Below are 21,091 nucleotides of genomic sequence, written 5' to 3'. Positions count from 1 at the left end.
AATAACACACACGCAACCCCGCCATTTAAATCTTTTAAAAAGTCGTGGGGTTTCTTGTATTTATCTGAAGTGTCTGTGTGGAGTAAGTGAAAAGAGTTTTAGCAGCACGCCTGAACGTGTGTCTTCGTCTTCTGTAAGGTAAGCCAGAGAATACATTTAAAGCTGTGAACTTTAGTCGTTAATTGCAGTAGTTTGGGCGCTTTTAAACACATTGCGGTCAAATGTTACTATCACAACCCTCTAACTTTACATTAATTTAAGAATAATAAATAAATATCATGCGAAGAGACTTTGGCTAAACTAGCTTGTTGTTCACTTGCTAACTACTCACTACTTTCAGCAACATTTAAAGAACAATATTTTGCGACATTTAATGGTACGTTTACACATGATTGAAACATTTAAATGTTCACTTGCTTGTTATTTTTTTTTAAAGTTTGAAACCATGGTATTTATAAATGTTATACGCAGTTAAAATGAATTATAATAAATAGAATACATAAGCAATCGTTTAACGAGATGAAATAAGTAATGAGTCAAATCGGGCAACAGTGTTTTTATGATTTAATTTTTAATGGAAAGTTGTGCAAAGGTCATTGTAGTGATATGATAACGCTGCCTAGCAACAGACTAGACTATTATTGTAAGGAAATTGGTTGTCTGGCACAATAAAATCACGATAGAGGCCTCTAATGTCTGTCTTGTGACTTGTCTGTAATGAGCATCATGTGATCCGGGTTTAATACAGATCCTGTTTGTGTGTTCTTCTCTGTTGCTTTTATATTGCTATTGTCTGCTGAAAAAAAATGTATTAAAATGTGCAATTCTATTCCTATGAGGCAGTTAATCTTTGATAAGCATCATGGGATCCAGTGAGAGCAAGCCAGCGGTGTCTGCACCAGTAAAACCAGAACCAGCTCTTAAAAACAGAGTCTTACAACTGGATCCTCGTTCCCCTTCAACAGGAATTGATCGTACACCCATTCAGGTAGGTGATTTGTGGCGGGAGTTACTGTTTTTTTTCTTTTTTTTCTAGGAGGAAAACATTTAAAAAGATACTGACCATAGCAACTATTTTTCCTAGGTTTGTGGGCCTGTGTCCAAAGCTGTTGCTCAGGTTAAAAGTGAGTGTCCACTGGCGTTCACCGATCCCCGCTCACCTTCTGTTGGAGTTTCCCGCACCCCTGTCAGAGACGCCATGCGAGGTAACTAGTTGAAAAAGGATCATTTTTACCCTGGCTTTTCTGCAAAGTCCTCTGTAACATGATTTCCTTCCATGTGCCCATACAGTGACAGTCGGGTCCTTTGCTCGCCGCCTGGGCATGCTTTTACATAACGAGACTGAAGTCCCTCAGAAGTGCTTCAGTGAGTCTGTGGAGGAGGAGGAGGTGGAGAGTGAAGAGCTGGTTTCAACTGATCCCCTTTTGTCCCCCAAACCCTCCCTTGTCTTCAGCTTTCTGGCTGAACATGCTAACCTTCTGGCCACTCCTCAAATGTCTGTTCCCCAAAGTGCCGATGAGTCCAGTCCCTTTGTGCATCTAGATGAGCCCCAGGACGTGGTGGAGGTAGAAACTGAGGCAGACTTTAGCCTGGAGGAGGCTGAAGAAGCAAGAGAGTCTCCTCTTCACAAGAGACTGAGCATGAGCCTGATAACTTGCCACGAGGGAGCAGCTTCATCCCAGATCTTTGCTGAGGTGCATCGTGATGGTGCTTCACCTCCAGCTCAGATTGAGAAGGTGGAGCCACTTGGGGATGGTGTGGATCATGCATATGCTCTTCCTTCAATCACTGTTGAACCAGAGTCTTTAGTTGAGCCTTCCCTACCCACTTGTTCCCAAGAGTGCCCAGCTGAAGTCTCCTCTGATAAGTCAGAAAGGCAAGCAGAGCAATTGCCAGCTTCTGAGGAAACAAAGGAAATTGTTGAATCTTCTTTGCCTTCTGCGTCCGAACCAGAGCCACCAACTGCTACCCACCCAGAGCAGCCACAGCTCTCTACCGGCATCCGCTGCCCCACCTTTGACTCAAAAAGCCCAAGTCAAGCTGTGTTCAAGCCACAGTGGTTAGGAAAAGGTTTTGGAGCCACTGGGCTAAGAGCTAGAGGACCACAGGGTGGAAAAGGTGGCTCTTCTCCTCTTGCTGTCCGCGTGGCCGTGAAAAATATAACCAACGAAAACAAGCGACAGTCTGGAAAACTGAAGAAGAACGGTGTGTAGAAAGTTTGTGGCTTCTCATTATTTGTTAGAAGATGTTGTCGCTTGACCTTTCTTTTCTTTTCAAGGTACTGAAGGCCGTTCCCCGCTGCAGATCCTAAAGACGACCAACTCGCCCAGGGATCAACAGCCTCAGGTACTGCATATAATCATTCACACCCTGATACTGATACATTGCCTTCATTTACTTAATTCTAACTTGTTTTGACCTTCTTTTTTTTGTAGTTGCTGTTGATTGATTCAGTTGTCCAAAAAGTGAATTGCAACATGGAATGACAATGAACTGCTGAGGTAATTTGTTCTCCCCTCTTTCCAGATGAAGCTGAAGGTGTCCACCCCAGATAAGCAGAGGCTTGGACAGGTGGACCGCAGAGTGTTGGCAGCGTGTTTGAATAAGGAGAATCGATGATTCACTGTAACACTGTGTACAAGATTCCAGCCACTTTCTGCTTTTCTATTTCTTTACTCAGGCTTTTATGTGTACAGCTCTCTTAAATAGTTTGTTCTGTATATATAACTTCCAGTTTTCTATCCTGTTTTATCTCCTTGTAAATACAAATAAAAATTATTTGCATTAAATGTTCAGCTTCAATTCTTCTTATACAAGTTCTAGATTAGTTTTCCACTTTCTATTGTTCTGTTTTTTGAGGTACCCATTTTTTAAACTTTTCTTTGACACGTTGTAAACTGTCCATATTAGAATCAAAATTTGTAAAGGTTAAAAAAGATTTTCATGTTGAAGCTTCAGTATTAAAACACAAGAGGGAGCCTGTAAATAAGCCATGTGAATCCATGAAAAGACAACCTACATTTGTATGCTTTGATTAAACCTTAAATTACTGAATATATTTTTTCTAAACCTTCGCACTGACAATGTTGACATTAAATCTTGATGTCATAAACTCAATTTAAAGTGAAATCAGCACGCCAGAAATGAGGCTTGTTCTGCAGAATTGTATGTTTATTAGACAGTCTTTAAGAACGGTAGTATTGTCTTACTATAGACAGAGTGTATCCAGTGTTGGAAAAGAGGCAGTCCAAGTCCCAGTCAGATCTTAGAAAGGATTTGCGCGAGTGTGTATGTACATAAACTGTCCTTCAAGAGTAACTTGTACCATGCCACCAGAGGAAAAGTTAAGCGATCCTATCCAGATTCAGATGTATTTCTCATATGCACACAATAGATTGTATGAGCCGCACTCAAACAACAAAAGTTCCTCCTGTTCAGAGACAAATGGGTCATCATTCTATGTAAGTGCTCGGTGAACCATGAAAACTATTTTATTATCCCATCTGTCAGTTCAACAGTTTACCCGAAGCACTTTTCAGGTCTAGCTACTGGCTGATGGGGGCAAATAAGGACACCTCAAATCCTGTTAAATATTGTCCATCAATCACATACAAAACAACTCAAACACTATTTTAGACATCTGCAAACTATAACTCCTTTTTAATTAAAATTAGAAAAATGAAAGTAAATGTAAGCATCTAGGGGATCTACCAAAACTACCAACAAACAACAGTCTGAATCAGAAAATGCTCATATTGTATCATATAACTTAACTTATGCTTTGATATAAAACACAACATGTTAGCATAGCTAATGTGAACCTACACAGGCTGTAACTTGACACATATTCAACTTTATCCCATCCAGTGTGCTACCATTTCCATTTGGCAACTGTTCTCATTGGGTTATCTCTGAATTGCTGCAATAAATGTGCATAATATCAATTTAAACCGCAATATAATAATCTATTAAGAGGAATGATCGTTTCCAAGACCCCCACCCCCAAATTCCCCTATAATGTGAGAGCGTGATGTGACAGAGAGAGGAGAAAATCTTCACATTACAACCTCTCTCCAACATTAGAATGGACTTGGCACAATTAAAACACCCTCCTCTCACCCTATGTGGCTCCTCATCCCTCACTCAAACTCCAATTGCTTTTAAAACAAATCTTCTACACTTTTCTCCCAGGCGGATGTTTACTGCTCTCTTTCTGCTCACTGGTGGGGAACAGCCTCAGTTCCATATCTTGAGGAAGCTGTCCCAGGATCCTGTGCAACACGCCATGCCGTCGGAGGACACACCGATACAGCTCACTCTGTTGTCATGACCAGCAAGTACTCCTGAGCCAAGAGAGAAATGGAAAGAACATGTGAGAGCAGAGCAAGGTGCCACTGAAATGACCCTGGTGCAAGACAATCCAACAACTTCCAGCTATCTTTCAGAATACAGGTTTTAGATGGTTTGGATTCAATGCTGTGTGCATTTTTCTTATCTTTGACTTCTCACCAACTCTCTCAGCTTTAAGTGCATCCCAGATGTTGACGTTGAAGTCGTCGTAGCCGGCCAGAAGCAGGCGTCCAGACAGGGACGGGGCCAGAGAGGTCACCCCGCACATGATGCCGGAGTCCTGGTAGGTGATGAGCTCCTGGTCTGCTCTCAGGTCGTACAGCTTGCAGGTGGCATCGTCTGACCCTGTGATCACTGCGTTACCATTGGGGAAGAACTAAAAGAAGAATAAGGGATTACAAACAAAGATTAATTAAAGTCAAATCCCTGGTAGGGCAGTGAGGTAGAAGTCTGCCTGATCCTTACCCCAATTGCATTGATGTCGCTCTCATGGCCTCCAAAGGTCTGTCTGCATGTGGCCTCCCTGATGTCCCACAGCTTGGCTGTGAAGTCGCACGCTCCTGAGATGAAAAACTTGAAGTCTGGGGACACAGCCAGAGACATGCAGTCTCCCTGGTGTCCTGCGAAGACGGTCTTTTGGGTCCCTGTCTCAATGTCCCATAGTACACTAAAAAGGAGATTAAAAAAATTATTATTATTAACATTTTGACGATAGAAAGGAAGGGCGACACACAGTTTAGTCCCAAGTGCAATCAGTCTTACCAAGTGCAGTCTCCAGAGCTGGTGATAATCTCACTGTCGCTGATGAAACGACAGCAGGACAGGTAACCTGGGCAACCAAAAGAAAAATAACAAATGAGAAACCTGGAGCCACAGTGTAACTTAGGAGGATTAATTTACGTATTGCATCAGCAGCGTTAAGAGATTTTCATATCCACGCTGCGTTGTCCATACCTGTGTGTGCTGCCAGCTCACGCATGACCTTTACGTTGCCATCCTTGCCCTTGAGGTTATAGATGGAGCACATGTTATCTAGACCGCCACAAGCCACCATGTTCCCTGAAGGTGCATAGGCGCAAGTCATCACCCACGAGGACTTGAGAGGGATAGCATTCACCTGGAGACACACAGAAAACCGAGCAGAGTTGAATCACTGAATCTGAATGTAAGCCACTAACACTTTAAGGGTGTGTGAGGGAACTCTTTAAATCTGCTACTAAAGGAGACCAATGGGGTCTTCTGTAAACAACTCATTTTCTGCAAGAAATATTTTGATAGTATAACATCTGATTGTTTTTTCCCCCTCAGTGCTGGCGATGATTTAAGTTCATCACTCAGAATTCAGCTCCTATTGATGGGTTGTTTGCTCCGACCTCCACCTCAGCTGCAAGGAAGTTGGACAACAGGAACGAGAGGAGTACAAAGGAGAAATCCTTCCTGCTTATTATCCCACATGCTCTTTCGTAAAGCGTCTCCAGATAACACTTGTTATGAAGTGGCGCTATACAATGATAATGATTGATTGATTGATTGATTGTTCAATCAAATCTTAACACACACTGTCCAAAAAAAGTAGCCTACATTAAAGATGTTTGCAAGTTTAACGTGTACATTTACTAAATTATACATAAAGATGCCTTCTAAAACTTTAATGGTGGTTTCTTCAGTCAACTTTATATTCTTTATTCTTAGGTTTTCAGGTGTTTTTTTTTTATGTACATGAAGCTTTTGGCCTCAGTTATCATTGTTATTGCGTCATGGTTTACATTTTCCTCTCATCTATCATTCTGCAGTCATGTTCCACCTCCTCTTTGCTTTTTTCCTACCTTGTTGGTTGTAATGCTGTCCCACACTATGAGTTTTCCATCTTGTGAGGCACTGACACACAGCCTGGCAGTGAAACAAAGAGGGGGAAAAAAGAGATATGAAAACCAAAAAACCCCAGAAACAAGCCATGTGTCCATTAATCCAGCAATCCCTTACAAATTCAATACAACAACCAGAATTCTATCTCCCTCTCTTGCATTTTTTTGGCTCCTCTTACTCTTAATTTGATCAGATTTTGTCTGGCTGTGAAATAGAAAATAGCAGATGTTCCATCAATTTGTGAACAATAATATTTTGTGTATTTACGTGGAGTCAGTGCCCCAGTGCATGGCGTAGATCTTGGCAAGGTGACCCCTTAGTGTTTTCCTGGTCTTCAGCTGGACTCGGCCCACCACGGTGATCCCGGCCGCTGCTTCTTGAAAAGTTGTGTCCTGCACCGTCTTTCGGGCCGCCTGCAGAGCAAACACAAACACAGTTTAGTCAGATTACTGCTGGTGTTGATTTAAGATGTGGTTATGAATCATATATGCAGATATTTGAGGAGGGTAAAAAACCAGCCACACAATGATGTCAATGATAAATACTGTTGACAGCCAAACAGTTTTCTTAGTTAATTGCCTACTCACAGTGATCTGGTCTTTGAGACTGTCCGCCTCCTTTCGCAATTGCTCCATTTCACCCATGGCGATTGTTGTTAGGCACTGTCACCAATGGAGACAGGTAGAGATGGAAGGAAAGATGATGAACCTGAAATTAAGAAGAAAAATAAGAAAAGATTAGGACAAAAAAAACAAACAGTATTTAGTAAATAAGATAAAGCATGTGATCCGAGTGTCTTTTTCCGTAAAATCATTACATGCTGTAATTGTACCTGGACCTACCTGAGCACTTTTTAACCCTCCCTAGCTCCAGTCTCCAAGTGAGTGCTATTTTGCAAGTCAAACTGGCCCTCGTCTACTTTGCAAACTTTCATAAACAGGCAGGAGCAAACACAGAAACCCACAGAACACACCTATACATGCATCCACATACGCGTGCACACACACACAAACACACACGGGCTGTATGAATATTCAAGCAAGGTATTAACAGTGAAAGTATTTGCTCTTCAGATGATGTGACACTTGTTCAGCACACACATCCTCACCCTGAATGTACACACAAACCAGTATGTCCTGTAATAATGTCATCAGTGTGTATCTCGCTTCAAATTCACAACAGTGACAGACCGTTTTGTGCCATTTGACACCCCGGCGAGCTCTCACCTAATGTTGATGGCTATTGAATTTGGTAATGTGGTGATTAAATGGGCAATGTTTAGCAGCAGAAGCAATCACCTAATGGACAAACTCATACATGTGTGACAAATGGAATCAAGGCAGAGTCACAGAAACAGAGACTAACTTTAGAGCAAAGCAGCAAAACAGAACACCCTCCTTTTCACTCTCTACACTAACAGATATTGATTTTTCTGAGCCTGTTTTCGTGGTGCTATTTCCTTTATCTTACCTTATAAATGTGTAGAAGGGAATACCTGCGTTGATCTTATCGTATATGTCCCTGCAGCGATCTCTCCTTCGCTCTCTGAATCACTATTTGAATGTGCGTCCCTGTCAAAACACATGACCAGGTAGATTTGCCTCTAATTTGTTTTTAGTGAGAAGGAGAGGAAGGGAGTGAAGGATGCAGTGAGACTCTTTTGAAAAGAAAGAGATTTGCTTGCTTTTGATAGAGATGTTTGTCACTGGGCATCTTTCCATTATTCATTTGCAAAGCATAAAGAAGGTCTGAAATAGTGTTTTAATGAAGTGAAAGTGCTGATTTATGGTCTACACTGTAGCTCAATGCTCCAAACACATCAGCAGCTACAGTAAAGGTGACCTGCCTTAAACAGCTGATGGCTACATTGCCCCTGATGTTGGTGACAGGGGATTTTAGGCATTTGTTCCAGATGGAAAACTGCTTTGATAATGAGTGTTGTAATGAATGCTTTAGTCATGCTATTACCCTTTTGCCATTCTGTCCCTGTGACCCTGCCATTGTTCCATGTGATTAAATGACTGCTGGAGGTTTGCTGGATGGCAAAATGCATTAACACAGCCGACTAGAGAAGAGGGACGGGAGGAAGGGAGGGAGGGAAGGGGGAGGGAGGATGGAGGGTAAGAGGCGAGGCAGGAGAGTGAGTTTTAAATCCTACTGGCTGAGATTTTAAGGGAAGCCTTTTGAATCAAATCTGCTCTCATCCGATTACTGACTGCTCTTTGCATCTGGATAAGAGATGGAGAAAAGGGGAGGGGATGGGACGGGAAGGGGGGAGGGAGGGAGGGAGGGAGGGTGGGGGTTGTGGTGCAGGTAGTGGGATGAGACTGAGGGAGGGGGCAGATGGAGGAGGTGCAACACGGGAGAGTTGTGAGAATGGGAGCCTGTGAAAGATGGAGGGTTTTGTTAGTGGGACTCGGCCTGTGAACTTGAGTTTAAGCTGTGACTGTGGTCTTCTGCAGTTTGCATCTTTATCTGAGCTGAACGTAACAAAATATAACTTTTAGTTTTTGAATAAAATGACTTCAGAATATGAGTTCAACCATTTGTTTTGTAGCTCCTTATAAGTCCTGTGTGGAAGGTGCACCAAACTACCATGCTGTGTGCCAAAGATAAAATGATGATAAACCTCAAAAAGGGATACATTTGTGTAGATTATTACACGTTGATTATTTTGCATAGACAAACTGTTGGTATCTCTGGTGTTGTTGTAAATGTTTTAAATAAAACAAACATAAAGACTGATTTGTGGAAACGATGAATTGTTTTTTCATGTACTTAACTCCCTGCATTGGTCCAAAAACGATCATTCTGGTCTAGTTTGTTGATCCAAAATCAAGAGTTTCCTGAAACCCTACTATAATAGAACAATTACATTCAAAGCTTAAACTAACAAACCTTTCTTTACTTTAGATGAGGCCGAATGTTTTACATAAACAGGTTATGTCTGACAGTATTCAGAATCAGACAACAAAAGGAATCATTTTGTCAGATTATCAATCCACATGACAAAACCAGCAGTGTAGGCGGATCCCGTGTAAATCCCTCTGTCCTGTGTGCCATGAACATGAGAAAATGTAAGTCGCTAAATGTTTGTCAATTCAGGTTTAAATGGCATCGCCCCGTTTTGTATTCCATCATGTTTTAATCTACATGATCCATTTAAAATGACAAGTAGATAATATTTAAGCAGCCATGGTTTGAATGGTATTTTTAATTCAATAAAGATTTTGTTTGCTTAAAAAAAGTTTTGAAAGCTGATAAATGTGTTTTTAGCCTTGAACCCAAGTTGTATCAAACAAACATGACGGATGGACGCCACCTTGATCTGTCATCTGAGCACCATGTCTCAACTTGACAGCTTCCTTAAACAAAATATGTAAACAGCAATAACACAACCATCCACTCACCAATAAGGAGTCTCTCTTCTCGAGGTGTTTTGTAGATATTGAGTCAGTGTTCCTCCGGCGCTCTCTCTCCGGTTGTTATCATAAGTTCAGCCTGCCTTTTCACTACACTTTCTCCGGCTCATTCACTTTTGGTGTCACACACAGTGTGCTATTCCTCCGTCACTCACTCTCTCCACTGCTCCTATGAGGAACAGATGAGGATTGGAGGGATGAAGGGAGATCAGTGATGAGGGGATAAACCCTGGGATGGACAGAGAGAAAGAGGGCTGGGGGGAAGGGGGGTGGGGGTGGATGTGGAGAAGTGGTGTGCAGTGGGGGTAAAAGAGACAAAATAGGGAGAGAAGACCGTGGGGGGAACCAAACAAGGTGCAGAGCGTGGCTGCGGGGTCACAAGACATGAGCCGGGGTGAATCTGAATCAAAAACTAAGAGATGGAAATCATGGAGGGGAGGGGAAAGAAGATAAATACAGGAGCTGGGAACATGGCTTTTTATGGTGCTGAGGTGGTCTTAAAAAGATCTGGGACTGGCCGGAGGGTTTGTGTTTTGTAAACTCGAGGTGAAGCTAATATTAGAAGCTTTATGGGCAGAGATCAGACAGGGTACTGAAGTGATATTGAGAATAACTGCAGGATCCAGGAGAGAGGTGTCTCTGGTTCAGCACTACACAAACACTACCACCACGTATGGTTGCATACTTACAGTGTTTTACAACTAGAAACAAAAGGTTCATTCTTTTATTTTTTGCCCTCACCCCTCACAGTGCACACCTTACTCTTGTTGTGTATTATCTAACAAAGTACATCACCTGTATTAGTTATGAAACAGCACAGCCCGTTATTGTCAAGATAACATTTCCAGGCCAAAGGATGGTTATCTGAGTACTAGCTGCCTTTCATGGGATACCAGCTGTGATAGCAAAGCAAGCATTACCTAAAATGCTCACAATGTTTTTTTGATAGCAGACAAATCCTCCTTAATGTTAGGTACAATTTTAGCCCTATATAATGCCCATAGTGAGCAGTGCATGTGGCTGTGGTAGATTAAACATGGTGTAACAAGTTATCAATATGTTGACAATGTTAGTATTGCTCCTCTAGGGGTAAATAAAATAAATACAGTTTGCAAAATAGGAGTCATATAAATATAATTAAAACATACAGTATGTTATTTTGCTGATATCGGTAGTTCTTTGTTATGCTGGAGTTAATTCTTTGCTTTTTAAAGGGGACATTTGTGATCAGGAGAAGCCGAGGAGAAAAAATGTAAATGAGACATGACAGGGCCTTCATGTTCAACAGCACCTGGGATGCTGCTGTCGCTGATTGTGACCTTTGACCTCCCAGTGTAAAATGGGAAAAGAATAGTTCTGTTCATTTGTCAACCTTTAACAACCAAGATTTGGACTTTTTAAAGGGATCAATGCTGAGTGTTTAGATGCTCTTTTGTACCCTGGTTTCGAGCCTCTTCCTGGTGTGGCTCTTATTCAGAACAAGCTCTTTAAATGGAACCTGAGAAATCTGGTTATTAACATTTGTGTTTATACATGATCATAATAGAAACCAGCGTTTAATATAAACTAACCAATCTATGCACACTGCTGAATGTAAACACTGTAAAAAACTCATGTAAATTATCCCATCTGTTGCATAATTACATTTTCTATTATCATGTTTATTTCAGCATTTCTGCACTACACTATGTCTTATTTCCTTTTGTTCATATTAGTCTTTGCTTATTTTGTGTTTATGGTTGTATTTAATGTTAAACATTTGAACATAGAGAGCACAGATCACTGAAGTCAAATTCCTCGTGTGTGTAAGCATACCTGGCCATTAAAGCTGATTCTGATTCAGAACAGCCGTCTGCAGGTTTGTCTTACTTAACTTTTCAGCCACTTTGTTTAGAACAACGATTGATAAGACACTGATATAAGGCGTTTACCAGAGGTCTTAGAGGTCTCCAGGTATCACGGCATCTCAAAACCAGGATAAGGCCTTTTTTAGAATTTCTGCAACCACTGATACAATGTTTACATGCACACTACATAACCAGGACATTAAAGCACACAATAACACAGTCTTTGTGATTCATACAATATGGATGAAAACACACTAAGGTTTCTGTTGTGTGTGTGTGTGTGTGTGTGTGTGTGTGTTGTTTTTTATCGTGTGGCCTACTCCTTGTGATCATTTTTAGATTTAGTGTGGATAAACTGAGTTCTGTAGTTCAACAGCGTTGACCTTAGCTCACTTAAGCACAGTGATGACAGAGGCCGGCTGACCTGAGCCTGGATTTGTAGAAATGGAGTTGGGCCACTGCAGGCTGTGAGAGGAGATGGAGCGTAAAGCTGAGAGAAAACCTGAACGAGTGAAGGACGATTTGCTAGCACAGACACAGGCCAAGATAAAGGCAGAGAACCAGTGTGTTATATTTGTGTGCTAAAGAACCTGAGATGTTTTTATCTTGCATTATCTGTCCTATAACATATTTTATCTTTCCATTTGTAGCTTACTTTATCTGGAATTTTAATGCCATTGTGTGGAGACTTTGTCTTTTGTGTTCTTTAAAGCCGGGCAAAGCCCCTCTTTTATGAATAAAAGGGGTAAAGTGGGTGTAAGTGGGTGTGGATTGGGGTTGGGTCAACAGATTAAATGACATGTCAGTCTGTCAAAAACAACTATTGTGACGTACATATATAGTAAATAACTGAATGCTATCCTCCTATTGAATCTTGTGTTATTATTACTTCAAAAAATGTTTCAAGGCCATCATACAGGAATCATCAGAAGATGCTGGAGGAGCTGTTTGGACCACAAACAGAAGGATAATGAATGTGTGGAAGTGTGATCATGTCTACTACAGTAGAGCATAATTACATCAGGACGCAGTGATTTCAGTTTATAAATAACTACGCCGTTAGACCTTACATCATTTCTGCAAATGATATAAAGTATGATAAGTTGACGTCACACAGCTATAAATTTCACACATTCCTGACAAGTAGTGTAGTCGGAACGATAGATTGCCTGGGTGCTTAGTGTGAGGGTATCCAAGATGCATTATATAGACATTACACCTACTTAAGAGCAGATTAATGTAGACCTTTAGGGTGCAGCGTGGTTTTAACGTGTGAGGGAGGGAAAAGGTTAAAACCAAGGCTCCATTAAACAGGCCTGCCGACCCAATTCTGCATTAGCAAAGGGGGGGATTATAACACAGGGGGGGGTGAGTGAGAGTGTTAATATCAGCCATAAACAGTACTTGACTCGGTACCTAATGTACTGCACGGAAGCAGAGTAGGGGACTAAAAGGAGGCACTGGTTTTAATGGGGAGGATAAAATGGGAGTGTCGCTCCGCCCGATGTGAATGATTAAATGATCTCCCGCTGGATTAATATTCCATATTCTAAATGGGAGATTTTTTAAGCTTCGTAAACAAATGCTCTCATTTATGAGGGATTAACAATAATCTCTCTATTTCTATCCTTTTTCCCTCCTGTGCACCTCTCCATACCCCCCCTCCCCACCTCCCTCTGTCTCTCTTTGTTCACGCTTCTCTCTCTTCTCTGCCTTGAACTGTAGTTTCTCATGTTGTTGCATAAAGGTAACTATGTTTCCTAGAGCTGCATCACTGTCTAATTGCATAACTTATCACATGCTTACACTATTAAAAGACATGAACAGAGTGACGTTTTTTTTTTTAGTTTGAGCCAGCCAGAGAGTGTGTACGTTGATCACTTAACAGATTACACATCCTTCTTTACTCTTTTCTGCCCCTTTTCTGACCTCTCTTTGTCACTTAAGTACTTAAGGCCTCTTATTAATGTAGAAATACTACAAAGTACTAATGAGAAACTGTTAAAGAGTCACATTTATTTGTTCTTTTAATCTCTTACTTTTTTAAGGAAGTGATATTGGTCCATAAAGCTGCTTAAACACAAGTACACATTGACATTAGAGAGAGGAAACGACAGTGTTTCCCCCACTTATCTTCTTCATGTACAGTATAAATATTCTATGTATACACTTGTGCAAGCAGCTTTACATAAAAGAGGCAGCAAGATGAATGTCTGTGTGGGTAAAAAAAAGGAGGAAAAAAAAGTTGAAACAGTGAAGTGTTCATGGTGGGAGAGTGTAATGGTCCTATTATGGGAGTGGACACAGATGAGAATGTAGTCCAGTTTGGGGAGTTTCAGGCAGTCTGGATATGTTTTGTTCTCACAGCTCATCTTTCCCCCCCGTCACCCTTCCTCTCCCCCCTTTGCCTCGTTCCTTCGATGCTTGGCTCCGCGCGTTCCTGCCGGCGGTGCCCTCTGTCTTTTCCTCCTCCTTTTTCACCACACTCTGTCCGTCTGCAGCCCACATGTCCTCCGCCTTCTCTCGTTCCTGCGGGACGAATACAAAAGCATAGTAATGACGGATACAAGTTTGGGTTCTTCAGCAGCTCCCGTAACATGAAAGGCAAGTTCCGAAGTGACTGATTACAATTGTTCAAATAAAGAGTCTGCTCTTCTCTAATTCTAATATTTGTCTCGTTTTTTTGGAAGCCGGTTAATTTTCATTTTCCTGTGGTAGGTGATAAAACAACAAGGACGTGAGACTGTGTCTGCTTTAGGTGGCCCCATTGGTGATATCTTTAATAAAATAGTATGACAATATAATGTAGAAGCCCAAGAGCAGTGGTGTAGTTCAGGGTATACGCAGGTATATGAAGTATATATCTTTTTTCAGTCTCCTTAAGGTATACCCACTTCTAAATCTCCTCTGATTCACACCAATGATCGATTGACAATATCCATGGTATGCTGCAATTTTTTGCCTAAGGTGGTGAAGGGATGATTTTCCCTACTCTGCCTCTAGTAGGCCAATACACACTAACTAAAAATTCAAAATGTCACTGTTTTTTACTTTTACAAAGATTTACAACAGAGGTCGTTTATTCTCTACTGGAAGGGCCACATAAAAGGAGGGGATGGAGGTTACACCACCACTACACCACTGCCCAAGAGCAAGATTGATATAGTTAGTCAACTGACTGAGTTGGTTCACATACTCAGCAATACCTGTGTATTAGGTAATGATAATTGAGACGGATCAGCAATGTGCAATAACATTGTTCAATATTACAATGACAATAACATTTGAGATAAACGAACATAAATTAAAGAGTTCATTTTAGCTTGAACTTGCAGTTCATATTTCTGTACGTTGTTCTTCATATTTTATTTTAACTGCATCATGATGGTGTGAAAGGATGGCCATTACACACTCAGGCCTCCATCCAGTAGCTTAAATGTACACATGCTGAGTGGAAAAAGTGTTGCTTGATAACACAAAATATTTTGCTCTCGTTTAAAGTGTTAAATTGAAATGTTTTAGATGAGTTCATTGTGAATGCTCATATCGTCACGCTTAAATTGCTGTAAATTGTGCAGCTCCAGTATTTATCATACAAGATAAGATCTTTTCCATGATACAGACTGCGATGTGTGCATCATGCAAATGTTAGCCATTATTAAACCGGGCATGTTATTTTTTAACTGAACAAATAACCCACTACTTGATCGGAGGAGACACTTATACTTAATTTATTCTTGCAAAACGGTTCATAATCCTTTTTGCTCCAAAAATCAGATTCATATTTAAAAATTTAGAATTTAAATATACCACATTATTGTTTTTAAAAATCCTTCTCTTTTCACAAATTGAAAGGGCTACTGAATGGTTCCTTGCAGATATACATTCAATATATAGCAAACTGACGTAGTTTGAACCAAGACTGACAACAACATGCAGATTTGCATTTCACTGCAGTTGGCCTTGTTATCCAACACTGTTGTCACGACAGCCACACTTTGATGACTGCAGGAGACAGGTCAGACCTGAGGTGAAGGTTGAACAATGGTTCTCATCACTAATACTCACCATGTCCCTGTAGAGCTTCTCCGTTGTGAACCAGAGGGCCAGAGCGCACCGCCGGCCTCTGGTCACCGCTGTCACACCGTGAGGGTTTACTGGACCTGAGGAGAAGCCAACCAGTCTCCCGCAGCTGGGTTTTACTCGAGCCTGGGGACATGGGGGTTCAAGATGCCTTTAGCAGGTTTAAATGAAGTGACCTCAGATAAAACCTCAGTCTAAGGTTTAAAAGTAACTTACTGTTACTGTCTTTGCGTCCATGTTAGTGAAGAACAACTCTCCACCATCAAAGTTGTCATTCAGGTAGAGAATGGCACTGTGGGTGAAATAATAAATAACCATATTGATATATAATATATTGTAAGCAAGTTCAGCAAAAACTCTGTTAGGATGCTGTGTTTTCCTGCTTTCCCTGACTGATTGTGATTATGTTTGTGTACCTGAGTTCTCTGTGTGTGAAGGCTGGTGGTTCCCTCCAGCACTGCTTGGTCTCTGGCTCGAGGAGACAGTTGTCAACATGGACAGGATGAGACAGGTCCAGCCTGCCCTCCTGGTCACCTGAGGCCATAGACAATCAAACACATGACTTCTCTGACGGACATGTTGACAGTGAAGAAGTCTGCGAAACCTCGCAGTAGGTTTTTTTTCAGCCCTTTTTGCATTTTCACATAGAGTAATAATGATTCCCGCTCCTGAGGGATTTGAATATTGGTTGCATTACCTGCGACAGCACTGCGGCAGACCAGGTGTGTGAAAGAGACGAAGAGTCCTGAGGGGCTCCTGAAGTACGAGTGAAGCAGAGTTCTCACTCTCTCGCCCAGCTCGTATAACAGCTTTGCATCTGATTGGTTCACCAAGCCATCCTGAGACAACTGCAAAAAGAACATGACTATATAAAACAAATCCTCATAAGAGATCATGAGATCACCACTGAACAGCAAGATAATAACGTTATTTTTAAAATAATTCAGCAGGTTAACAAACTTTGAGAGATGTTAATTCAGAGTTAAAACTATCTTTTTCATTGTTGAATAATTTGATGGTTATTTCTTCAAATGATTTGTCACCTGTTTGGTCTCAATGATGTCAGAAATGGTGAAAACATTGATCACTATTTTCCAAAGCCAAAGATAATATCTTAAAATGTCCCTTTTTGTCAACAACCCAAAATATGTATTTTTTAACTGGCAGAGATGATTAAAGACGCTAAAAATAATTCCCATTTCAGAAGCAAGAACCAGAGAGATGTATCTATTTCTTCTTTTAGAATGTACTAAAAATGATTTAAAAATCAAAATATTTGCCAATTTATATGAGGGATGACAAATAATAAATGAATATTTCTAGTTATTGCTGCTCCAGTCAAATCTTTTTCTTCTTCCTTCATTGTCTCCGCCTCACCCACCTTCACAGCCCTGAGGACCGTAAGGCCTTCAAACGTCTCATGAGGCGTGTGCGGAGACCTTCGGCCTTGGTAACCATCTCCAGCCAAAGCTGCAGCCTGTAGGCGAAGAGATTGATTTGTACGTCAGAGAGGGAATTGATCTGAGAAGGCAAGACTTTGAACAAATTTAAACTTACAGATGCTAACTGCATTATCTTGTCACACTCCTTCTCAGTCATGACTCCATCCAGCACTACGCGGTTGGTTCCATTCAGAACCTCGTCGTCCATAGTGATGGTCACGCCCACCTGAGGGACTGGACCACCTGCAGAGATCGTGAATGAGGAAGGATTAGTGGGGAAACTGGTACATTCTTAACTGCATCAAGCGGATAAACTAATCCTACCTGCATAAAATCCACTGTCATCCACTACCTCCTTCTTCTCTTCCTCTTTTGTTTTCTCATTAATTTTCTCTTTTTCAGCTCTGAAATTGAAACATAAACAACACTTAGATTACTTCATATTGGAAAAACTTTTTACTCAGAATGGATTTTCTTCTGTTTATCTCACCTCCAAACACCCCTCATTGATTCTGGTACAACGTCTTCTGGAGTCCAGAGATCCTGAATGGAGGGCAAACGTTCAATTTTTTTTATTCAATATTTGACCTGGAAATAGTGATTTTGCCTGAGTACTTACTGGGTCAGTGAAACTGAAGTCAAGGTTCTCCATACCAAAATACAGAAGCTTTTTCTCCTGCAGAGAGCGACTGACAAACGTGACAAACTCCTGTATTAAAAAAAACACACAAAATGAAGTCAGGTAGAACAAAAGAGTGAGTTTAATTCTGGATGAGTGAAAACAGAAAGAGAAACTGAGATAATAACAAACAAATTTGTCATTTTAATTTGAATGTAATGTCAGGTACCTGAGCAGGCTGTGTGCCCTGTGACTCTGTGTCTCCACCTAGTGTCTCATAGTAGAGCTGCAAGTTGTCTAATGATTCCTTGTCAGACGGGTAGAACAGGAGAAGAGAGCGCAGGGTCTGCACTGCTCCACTAATATCACCAGCTGGGGGAAAGAAGGGACACAAAACAAAGGAAAAGTTGTAACCACCGGTTCAAAATGAAAGTGGGTTAAAACTGAGCTCAAGAAAAATCAGCTGAAGAAACACATTGTGTGATTATATTGAAAATTCCTGAATAATGTACAGTTTAATCTCCAACCGCAGACCTTTAAACTGTGCAATATGCATGTGCTCCAGCTGTGAGGGCAGGAAATCCTCCTGTGCAGAAATCCTCCCAGGTCTTGTGGCTACCTGAGTCACACAGGACTGTCGGCATGACAGCAGGGAGAGGGAGAGAGCTAGACAGAAAAACAACTTTAGGCACATTCTCTTTTTTTTTTAATTTTGTTTTTTACTGCAAACACGTCAAGCTGTGTTTTTTTTGTACCTGCGGCCTGCTCGAAAACACCGTCGCCTCCCCTGTCCTCTGGCAGCCGCTGGGAGGCTACCTCACACTGCACCCTGCACTCCTCCATCTGACGCAGTGTTTCATTCACACATGCTTTCCATCTTTCTGCAGTCTGCACCCAGTCAGAGGAGGCCTCATGCTGAACTGCAGAATCATACAGAACCTGAGTTGGAAGAGAAAATAAAATACATTTTCAAGAAAAAGACGTTGCTAGCCTAGCTTTATTAATATAAGAAAATAACAGCACAGTTTTTGAAAACTTTCGTAGCATGGGTACATGCCTACATGAGCCCTTTATGCCTATTTCAAACAAGCCTAGTCATGTGTTTGCTACTGAATAAAAAAAATGTGTGGCTCAGCCAGAAGATGCCAATGGGTTACAACAAGCTTTGATTCAGTGGTAGGTTGAGAGAAAGTGAACGTAAGCAAGAGGAATTCAGTCCCCCAGGCCGCGGCTGTCTCTGTAAACTCATTTCTTTTTAAATGTTTCTCCTGAGCGGTCAACATAATCAGTTTTAAGCACTGCTTTCCCAAATGGATTGCACAACAACTTTGAGCCTTTAGATATTGATTATTTGAAACACAAAATTGAGATGTTAAACCCCTTTTCTAATAAATAGTAAACATTTAGTAGCCTATGGACTGACTTTATTCCCTGCTGCTCACCCAGTGTTTCTCATTCTCTATCTCTCTGTCCTGGAAGGCGTCCTCGGACACTCCTTCCATCCGTCTGTACTTCTCGATGTTGTTCCTCATCTCCAGGTGATTAGGGTTAGCCACAAAGTATGTATGAGCCGCTGATGCCGCCTTCTGCAACTTTTCCAACTGACATGCAGAGATTGAAAAATGTGAAATAAGTTTGTCAAAAGTAAACATTTGTGAGCTGAATTCAAATTAGAGTTGGAGAACGACAGGATAAGTATTCAGCTGTTCGCCCCAATTGCTTATTTGAAATAACATGAAGTGTATGTCCATCAGCAAGATCAAGACATTATTAAATGTTCTTTTAAACCTTCAAGGCTTCCAAAAGATTAGCTTACCTTGTAGTATGTGACTTGCAGGAAGTTGTAAGGGTTGCGACTACCGAATTCATACTCTATGTCTGCAGAAACAGGGAGCTGTCCTGCAGGTGTGACTGAGCGTCCGATGCAGAACCTCAAACATTCAGCTCTCTGCTGCACCCAGTCCAAGGCCCAGAGGTCCCACAGACTCCCCTTTTCTGAGTCTAACAGCACAGAAAACAATGAAGGAGTTTTTGAAAGTGAAATATGACACTAAGCATTGTCTGTAAGTTAAACAAAATAACATATATCAAACAAGTGCAGTGATGAACATCCTGTGTTTTAAAGCTATTGACTAGTGACTATAACAATTTATCAATTCATTCAAAGTATGAGGTATTAAGTAACTTCCCTTAATCATATTTGTGTTTTTCTAAATCAGACAGTGGGACAGTCTCATATTTGGGCCAAACACTCAGAACCTGAGAGTCAGCAAAGCTGCCTGTGAGTTCACAGCCAGGTAGTTTCAAACTAGTATTAACCATGATCCAAAGCATGATGTCTGGTGTGCCGGTAATTTGTTTTTTTACGAGTACACAAATTGATAAATACAAATATTTGTCAAGGGTCAGTAGTTACAAATTTGTTGTTGGGAGAACTATAAACATCACAGGATCAACCTGATGGATTACAGGATAATACAAGAGATTAAAAGAAAGTAAAATACTTTTTGGTTGCACAACATGTTGCTTTAACCCTTTCACTGTAAATGCTGATGGTTTCACCTCAGTCTGCACCTCAATTTGAGAAATAAGAAAAAACACACTCTAGATGAATGACTGCACACCTTATGGCAATGATTTAAGGGTTCACTTGTAAACATGCCATCAAAGGGTATACGGCAACCAGATTGGGAACCACAATCATAGGCTATGGTGAGTTTAGAAAAGTCAAGTGTGACTGTTTACAACTGGTTTGTCTTGTAACGTAATTCATTCATTGTTTACGTAGATTGAGGAATTGTTGCACCAGGCCATATTATGAAATGTGCCCTTCCTCCGTAGGACCCACCCAGTAAAAAATCACAACATTTGATTATAAATCACGACTTACCTAGCTTATCAAGAGCCTCTTTCCCTGCTGACACACAGTCTTCATGACACTGCCTGCGGACCCTGGACAGTGATTCTTTGGTGACGATGGACTTCTCCAGCAGCTCCGCAGCCCTCACCCACTCCTCACCAAAATATGAACGTACCCCACTGTAATACAAATAATCATACGGCTGCAGAAGAGACAAGACGTGAGGGCTGCCACGACCTGAGGCTGCAAAGGCGAAATCAAGTATTGTTGCAAAAAACAAAGTAAACGCCACGTATACAGTGAAATGGTTGCAGTTGAGCGCCATGGTCCCACAACCAAACACTGCGGAGGAGACGGAGTTTGAAGAAGAGGAGGGACTAGGGGAAATATTCAGTGGACGAAGGAGAGTGCCATCCGGGGTTAGGGTTAGTTCCTCCCGTTTGAGTGAAGTAGAAGCGCTGTTTTTCACTTTATGTATTAATAAAATGCTACTGGTCAAGGACTGATTATATCGTCTATTTAACATGAGACACTGGTAACTTCTTGACTTTTGAGCTTGTTAAATTAGATTGTGTGATGTGTGTGGACTCCACCAACATTCA

The 21,091-nt window shown here is 41.2% G+C and overlaps 3 protein-coding genes across 6 annotated transcripts; 1 reads left to right on the top strand and 2 right to left on the bottom strand.

Moving 5' to 3' along the window:
• On the top strand, nucleotides 1-2,789 carry cdca3 (cell division cycle associated 3). Of its 2 annotated transcripts, none has more exons than XM_061049284.1 (6): nucleotides 1-138; nucleotides 844-988; nucleotides 1,085-1,205; nucleotides 1,291-2,205; nucleotides 2,279-2,346; nucleotides 2,527-2,789. In XM_061049284.1, exons 2-6 carry the CDS (start codon nucleotides 863-865, stop codon nucleotides 2,617-2,619), a joined length of 1,323 nt encoding a protein of 440 aa, XP_060905267.1. In that variant the 5' UTR covers nucleotides 1-138; nucleotides 844-862; the 3' UTR covers nucleotides 2,620-2,789. The 2 variants fall into 2 exon arrangements, with proteins under 2 accessions (XP_060905267.1, XP_060905268.1); XM_061049285.1 differs by having other exon boundaries at nucleotides 61-138; nucleotides 840-988.
• A 361-nt stretch (nucleotides 2,790-3,150) lies between these two features.
• On the bottom strand, nucleotides 3,151-9,837 carry gnb3a (guanine nucleotide binding protein (G protein), beta polypeptide 3a). Of its 3 annotated transcripts, XM_061049299.1 has the most exons (10): nucleotides 9,627-9,837; nucleotides 7,687-7,787; nucleotides 6,804-6,924; nucleotides 6,484-6,629; nucleotides 6,177-6,240; nucleotides 5,305-5,467; nucleotides 5,113-5,179; nucleotides 4,816-5,017; nucleotides 4,510-4,726; nucleotides 3,151-4,343 (listed from the first exon to the last, which is right to left on the bottom strand). In XM_061049299.1, exons 3-10 carry the CDS (start codon nucleotides 6,858-6,860, stop codon nucleotides 4,237-4,239), a joined length of 1,023 nt encoding a protein of 340 aa, XP_060905282.1. In that variant the 5' UTR covers nucleotides 6,861-6,924; nucleotides 7,687-7,787; nucleotides 9,627-9,837; the 3' UTR covers nucleotides 3,151-4,236. The 3 variants fall into 3 exon arrangements, with proteins under 3 accessions (XP_060905282.1, XP_060905281.1, XP_060905283.1); XM_061049298.1 differs by lacking the exon at nucleotides 7,687-7,787; XM_061049300.1 differs by lacking the exons at nucleotides 7,687-7,787; nucleotides 9,627-9,837 and adding an exon at nucleotides 7,059-7,300.
• Nucleotides 9,838-13,481: 3,644 nt separating this feature from the next.
• Nucleotides 13,482-20,863, bottom strand: p3h3 (prolyl 3-hydroxylase 3). The gene is made up of 16 exons (XM_061049224.1): nucleotides 20,520-20,863; nucleotides 19,446-19,630; nucleotides 19,072-19,230; nucleotides 18,385-18,568; nucleotides 18,164-18,295; nucleotides 17,859-18,001; nucleotides 17,630-17,719; nucleotides 17,501-17,553; nucleotides 17,335-17,414; nucleotides 17,126-17,253; nucleotides 16,950-17,045; nucleotides 16,266-16,416; nucleotides 15,985-16,102; nucleotides 15,785-15,860; nucleotides 15,554-15,694; nucleotides 13,482-14,014 (listed from the first exon to the last, which is right to left on the bottom strand). The coding sequence occupies exons 1-16, from the start codon at nucleotides 20,812-20,814 to the stop codon at nucleotides 13,847-13,849; spliced, it is 2,199 nt and encodes a 732-aa protein (XP_060905207.1). The 5' UTR covers nucleotides 20,815-20,863; the 3' UTR covers nucleotides 13,482-13,846.
• Between the last annotated feature and the right edge of the window lie 228 nt (nucleotides 20,864-21,091).

Source organism: Labrus mixtus, chromosome 11 (genome assembly GCF_963584025.1).
Source record: "Labrus mixtus chromosome 11, fLabMix1.1, whole genome shotgun sequence".
NCBI lineage: Eukaryota > Metazoa > Chordata > Actinopteri > Labriformes > Labridae > Labrus > Labrus mixtus.
This window is presented reverse-complemented; position numbering and strand designations above follow the sequence as displayed.